The sequence below is a fragment of the Microtus oregoni genome, unplaced genomic scaffold, assembly GCF_018167655.1.
Source record: "Microtus oregoni isolate MIOR12 unplaced genomic scaffold, Mior012 000003F_ref0000135, whole genome shotgun sequence".
NCBI lineage: Eukaryota > Metazoa > Chordata > Mammalia > Rodentia > Cricetidae > Microtus > Microtus oregoni.
The window spans coordinates 60,876,429-60,883,726 of record NW_024543062.1 but is presented as its reverse complement, the minus strand read 5'-3'; the positions used below and the strand labels follow the sequence as shown (position 1 = coordinate 60,883,726).

General features: G+C 38.9%; 1 protein-coding gene across 1 annotated transcript; it reads right to left on the bottom strand.

The window, feature by feature from the left end:
* Nucleotides 1–585: 585 nt before the first annotated feature.
* Yod1 (YOD1 deubiquitinase) lies at nucleotides 586–7,270 on the bottom strand. The gene is made up of 2 exons (XM_041648388.1): nucleotides 6,931–7,270; nucleotides 586–6,032 (listed from the first exon to the last, which is right to left on the bottom strand). Exons 1-2 carry the CDS (start codon nucleotides 7,256–7,258, stop codon nucleotides 5,329–5,331), a joined length of 1,032 nt encoding a protein of 343 aa, XP_041504322.1. The 5' UTR covers nucleotides 7,259–7,270; the 3' UTR covers nucleotides 586–5,328.
* Nucleotides 7,271–7,298: the final 28 nt, after the last annotated feature.

Sequence of the window (7,298 nt, the reverse complement as noted above, 5' to 3'; positions counted from 1 at the left end):
TGAGGAAGAGGTTCTTTTGTAACTATTTTATAGCGAATATTAAAATTTTTTTCAAGATGGTACAGACCGACTGACTTCTAGTATCATTCCCATAATGCACAAATCTTCACAGTATTTGAGTCTTTAAAAAATATTAAGGCATCCATTTCTTTCTATTGTTGGTTTGTGTGCTGTGTGTATTTGTGGACTCAGATCAAGTTAGAAAACCTAAGCTCTGGCCAACCCTAACGACTCCAGGGTTTCTAGTATTTAATTGCTGACACTTAAAAATTATAGAGACGTCATCATTTTCAAATAGGTGGAAGCCTATCCAGATCCTATTCCAGCATAAAACAGGCACGCTCAACCTTTCCATTTAAACAACCCATCAGCAAAGGGTTTAAACTATATAAATACAGTCAGCGAAGAGAAATTTTGAGCGACTTTCCGGCATGAGAAAGAGAAACACTTAACTACTCAAAGGGCGTGGGAATTAGGTACACAAATCCAAGCTGTGGTCTGGGTTGGTAATATGTAACTTGAGTGTAGTATTCTTTGCTGGCCCTTTGCCCCAACCCCAAAACATGCTCACACAACAATGTTTTTACTTAATTTATTCCTTTAAAACAAGTCACTTCAGACATTTAGATATTGAAAAATCACATGTCATAAATAAAATGAATGCATCTTAATAACAAAGGCAAAATCATGAGTTGTATAAAATGAAGTTAGACATCTTCCAGGCAGCGGCAATGCATGAACTTTGAAAACTTGCTGGCAAACAGACAAGGGAACATTTTGAAAGCAATACTGTCCATCTTCACTAAGAACACATTTTCTTATGCCAAGAAAACAACTCCTGGTTGTTTGGCTCCTTTGCAATTATGTTCTAGATAGAGCTCTGTATTTCAGGCTTTAAAATTATTTTATTATTTAAGGAGCTCTGCCTCTTCTGTGTTAATACAGGCACTACAGACAGACTATTTTTCATTCCTTATCATTTTAACATGCTATATGTACTTTTAGGCATTCTTTAAGGAAAAATGAATTTGGTATAAATATATTTCTTGTGACACCTTGAGTCCTGAATGGCACAAAATGTGAAATGGAAACTCTTGTCCTTTAAATAACTTGGGATTACATTCAACTAAACATTCTATACCAGTTCTGGTGGCAAACCACATCATCTCAGTAGAAATTCTCAACCTCTTGACCTATAACTTAACCAAATAATACCTTCACTATACTTAAATTCCTACATACAGGCTAATGTGTTTAAAAACAAAAGTAAAAAGAGTGCCATGCAAAATGCTTACTTACATTCATTACCTCATACATTTCCTTTTTAGTAGTACTTTTTTCTATTAAATTAGAGACATATATCCATAATTCAGTATCAACATAATACTTTGTTTTCCTAATGAAATATTCAAAGCACTATAAACAAAATGCTAATTTTTGACAAAAAATCCTTTATTACAATCGAGGACATCTTCCATTCATTGAGTTGTTTGTGCTGACGTATTACAGTGGTTATTAAGAATACATCCTGGGGCTAAGGATGCTGATCAGCGAGCATTTACTTACCCTAGCAAGCACAAAGCCCTGGTTTGATGCCTATCTGTAGGAGAAACAAACTAGCTTATTCAAATCAAGTGTTCCTTAAAAATACTGCTTGCATATCCTACTCAAAAAACAATCTCCCTAAAATATGCTTACTTTAAAATGAGCTATTTGACGAATCTAAAAAAGGTTTGATGAATTTTAAAACTCTGTGCTGTAAACAAATTTTGAATAGTGTTAAACAAGTGATAGCAATCTCATTAGAGAAGTAGCATTTCTTATGTGAGGGCACAGACCATGCTCCTAACAGTGACTGAAATTATACTTTCTCATAAGATACAGCAAATACTGATGGTAATAACTGATGAAGAGCTGATGGCTGGCAGCTCAAGGTTGATCTTTCCTGTCCTTGGGATCTCTAGAAGGCTACGTAAACTTCTATTCTCTAATTTAAAGTGCTGCAAAAAAAATTTCAACACATGAAAAAAATGTAATTCTTAGTATATGTAAATTTAAGAAGGCCACCTGATTTTTAATATATAACATGTTATATAATTTGGTCTATGGATCACTGTTACTTAATTTCACATATATCCTACTGTATATTTTCCAAAAGGACAGAAAATTCAGCTAGGGCAGCTTGAAGGGAGGAAGCTAGACAGACAAGCAAGTTGGGCATGAGCAGTGAGGGGAATATATAGGTAGTAAGTAATGCAACTTTTGGATTCTTGTTTTCTGGGACTGGAACTCGACAAAATATTCAAATGGCATAATGGTATTAGTTTCTAAAAACAGGGTTAGGTTGGCCAGTAGCCATTTCATTATGCCCACTTCTCATTCATGGAGAACAATTAAGGAATCAGCCATGAATAACTAGCAAAAGATGTGGTAACACCCGATGTCTTCATATGGCTGCCATATCACAAAATTTCCAGGGATATTAATTCGGGCCAATACTATGATTAGGGAGAGTATCTTCATAAAAACACACTGAATCTTTAATCCAAAGAAGAGTGTGGGAAGGATGGGGTAGTAGGGGCAAGAGTATAATTTTTATTCTAGCAGTAGTATTCTACCACATTAATATAAGTTGTGTCATTTTAATTAAAAAAAGAAATTCTTGCAGGACAGACAACAACCTAACAACAAGAAGGTTTTCAGTAGGACAAAGTTTCTTTTAGTTATGGTGCAACTAAATTCACAGATTCTTCAAAATCCTCAAAATGAGTTTACTCACATTAATAAATATTTCAAGAGCTTAATAAGCACAAGAAAAAATACAAAACAACAACAAACCCTTTATATTGAGACTTACTAGCTTGTATTTAGAATGAACATAAATAATTAAATAATTTGCATATAATGCTTCACTTTGAATGTTCTACAATCAGAACACTACTCTAACGCCAGTTCTCATGTCAAATAATTAAAACACCTTTTTGAAAGCCATTTGACTATCAGTGCCTATCTGGCAACTGGACAAACCAGGAAAAAGATTAAATAGGATAAGGAATTGTCCCTAAATAAATACTAAATACTAAATAAGATGTATAAAAAACACTTAGAATGAAGGGTTTGATTTTTAAGACACCAGTGCTCATTCTATTTCTTTACATTTACTAAACTAATCCTCTGTAGATGACATAGACTCAAATTTAAAGTGACAGGAATTTATTTTCAAAAAATAGAACATGCCTAACACATTATAAGTTATTCAATAAATACTTGTTGCATGAACAAAGGTCTGGATCCAAAATTTTAGAAACATTAAATTTGGATGCTCAAGTGGTACAGGAAGGCAAACTTTTTAAATATGAAACAAAAAACTCGATTTGATGGATGTTACCCAGTGCTGTATTTTTAATGTACAGTTTTAAATTAAATATCTTATTAAATTAAATTAAATATCACGAATGCCAAATGTTCAGTGTTCTAAGCTCATTGGTGCTATCTTTAAGGCTCAGTGAAAAAAAAAAACAAAATTAAATATTTTCAATTTATGTAGTAACTGTCATTGCCTGACTGGCTATGTGCACAAAGGCACATATTCAAGAAAAGTCATCTGGCCAGGTGTGGTGGTCCCTGCTTGTAATCTCAGGAGGCTGAGGCAGAAGGATTACTTCAAGTTTGAGGAGCCTGGACTATATAGCAAATTCCAGGCCAGCTAGAAACACATGGGGAGACGCTGTCTCAAATCAAGAAGGACTGACTGTCACCTGATGACTGAAGCGTACTTTGTGACTTGTTCAACTGTTCCTTAAAGGAACTTGCTCTAAAGTGTTGACTTTAACATTCCTTAATTTTACATTAAGTTACCATTACCAAGTAAATGGCTAAGGGTTGACCTTAATTTAAAAACATTTGCTAAGATACAAGGGAAAAGATGTGTCTGAAGTACGCAATGTTTGTCTGAGCTACTTAATAAATATGGGATGGAAATAAGAAAACTTCACAACAGTATGCCTCTTTACACTGTATGACAGAATGCACAACACACTGTAACTTAAAGATCCCTGATCTTCACAAGAATTAAGAGGTAGAAGATTTTACCTGGAAGATTCTATAGAGAAGCTAAGTTTTGAGTGGGTGTGCCTTGAGGATCGATCCATCAAGCAAATGGCTACATATCGGATCTAGGTAGCAGGATTCTCAGAGAGCTGTATAAGGCAAGGATTTAAAAACTTTTCATATTTTGAAAGCGAAACAAACCCAATCAGTTATTTAAAAACTGAAAGTCAAAGATCACAGGTAAAGTACTAACTTGCAGAAATGTGGAATGTCGAAAAGAACAAAGTGGAGCTAGGAACACTGCTATCTATGAAAAAGATTGTTACGAAGTTATCAAAGCCTGCACAGCATTAATACTTTAGAGGAAGACCTGTTTGGAGGAAGGGCTTTGAGCAGAAAGGCTGAGGAAATGAAATCCCTCCAGACAAACTGATATGTAACACAGAAAAAGAAAACAAAAACAAAAAAGCCATCACTCAAATTTCAAGATACTTCTTGAATTTTAAACTAAATTAGCAATTAAAAAGGCATACCCTGCTCATTTAAAAGAAAAAATTATCTAATGTGACAAACAGCAACACATGAATTGCATTAAAACAAGAGGCCAACAGTCTTTTAAAGCTTCAGTAAGCTGCTTCAGGCACCTTTCCCTCTTATACATTCTACTTTAATATGCCAGAAATCTCAAACAGGACCCCATTCCTGTTTTAGACAACATTCTCAAGAAACACACGCATCCCTGTAAAATTGCTTTTTATGCACTCAGAAGTTGTTAGATACACTTATAAAGTCTACCAAATAGCAATATAAAAAGTTTTGACAATTCTGAGCATCTTCATTTGATGAATCAATTCAGAATTTAGAAACTATCAACTCATTCCAAGTTATTAAAAGGAACCAATTACTGGAGACACTGTGGTGCATGTCCAGTGACCCTCGGCAAGGCTTTCACATTACCTACAATAAGATGTTTTCTTCTGTAAGTTAAAGCCGCTGGGTGCTGGTTTATAGTAGACTCCAGTCTTCAGGTGGCCCAAGCCACCTATTCCATCACCCTAGTAGAAAGAGGGCATGCCACTAGCGTAGCCACACATCTGTAAACTTGCACACTAATTTTAATCTTAACAAGGAATTTCAGCGTCAGCCTTACTGGTTTAAGTCAAAAGGATGGTCCAAGCATGTGTTCTTCTATTCTGTAGGGTTATGAATAGCTTATTGGAGAACCCAGAGCCTTCTGGATCTGTGAGGTAGTAGGCTCCAACTCTTACCATGAACAGATCACACCTCTCCAAAGTTGGTGTGGCCTGTCTCCCTGGCATGGTCCCTTGCTTCCGCTTGTCCAGTCAACCCCTTCTGACATACCATGCATCTCAGGGTGAAGCGGTTTACATCAGTAAACTGTCTCTTTCTTCTAGCTTCATCAGCTAATTCCAGTGCTTGGACAAGAACAATATCATCATTTGAGGAGAAAATGGTTAGAGGAGGAGTGTCTGGATCAGGGAAGTTACGCTGAAGTGGATCATAGTGGATGCCATCGTAGATGAGCAGAACCCTTTTGGTATAGCCCGCATCTTCCCCAAAACGATCAATTCTGACTGTCTGTGTATCTACTACACATATTTCACATTGGTAGAACTTAGACAGAATGGATATCTCAATCGCGCCCCCCCAAGTGTCATCCCTTTTGATCCATTCACAATACTCTTCGTTTGTCTTTCCCAGGATCGCCTCGCTATACAAGTCTGGATTACTGGCTACAATTTGTGCTATGAGGCGTCTCATGTCAGGGGCACAACCTGGATTCAAGACTCCTCCTTCAACGACATAGTACACACTGGTAAAGAGGCAAGAGTTGTCTGCCGGGACTGCGGTTCTGGTAAGTACAGGCAAAGCTTCCCTGCTATAGCTAGGAGCACCACGTTTTGACAATGTAGGTGAAGCTTTTGGTCTGGTTTGGTCTTCTTCAACAATCAGCATGTCACCTGTGAAAAATAAAGCAGACCCAGAAGTGCAGAGGAATTACAGATGGGGTGTTTATTAGCCAACCTGGTAAATTATGAGCCAAGTGAGTTAAAGCATAAAGTGGGTTACCAAGGAGAACCCAACTCTGTAAACAAGAGACCAGTAACACTTAAGTTCTGTTTGTTGTTTAGTCCACCGTGTCTTTGGAAAGGAAAACGGAGCAAAATGCTTCAAGCTGCATCTCAACTTAGTGAAAAAAACTCTTATGTATAAAGATACGCTGAAAAACAAAATCTCCTGTATTCTGCATTTAAAAACCACGCATTTTTCAGATGTTCACCACAGACTCGATAGGTGACTAGGGTGTTCTCCTGGCATTTGGCATGACTACACCAACTGATGTTTAGAGGGTCCTTGACACAGACTGGAAAAGCTCTTGATCAACACTGATGTTCAAGTTTTAATTCTGGGAACGAAACTCTACAGCTAAAAAAGTTCAAGAAAAGTTGTACACGAAACAAACTATAAAAACAAATTAACAAAACGGAAAAACAATAAGACAAAATCGGTATCTCAACTGCTGGCCTGCTGATCAGGACCAGAAGGTAAAAATTCAAAACAAAACAAAAAACAAAAACATCGTACCACCGGAAAAGGGTCCTGCTGTCCTTTGGAAAAACAGAGGAAACAAAATGAATGAGACGGTCCCGAGGCTGACCTGGAAGCAGGCTTGGGGAACCAGGAACTTCAAGGCTCTGGGCTTTTCTCCCAACCACTCGGAAAGGACTTGACACTTGTCCCTGCCTTGCCGGAGCTCCGGTCCTCGAAGCCCCTAGCTGGCCCACCGGCACCTTGCCTTACTGGCTTCACTTCCCTAAACATCCTCCAGGACTTCCCCGCCCCAGCCGGTGCCCGTACCTGACTGGATGGGCAGGTCCCCAAGAGTGATGTCCCGGTCGCTGAGATCCAGGCACTCGGGCGGGTAGCCGACGAGGATTCGCTGACTACCCGGAGCGATGCCGGTGATAGCGGCGATTTGGCTCTGAAGTTCCCGTAAGCGGGTCCGGCTGGACAGCCCCTGCAAAACGTGGGTGCCACCCTTGGCCTTACAGCGGAGCCGCCACATCGTGTCGGCCGGCCGGCCACCAGCGGGGCCGGCTTTGGTCCCAGCCGCAGCCTGGGAGAAGCCGCTGGAGCAACCAGCGGGGGGGACCCCAAAATGGCCGCCTTTCGCGCCGCCAAACATCGCGAGAAGTAGCCGCGGTGGCGCTTCTCGCGACACCTCG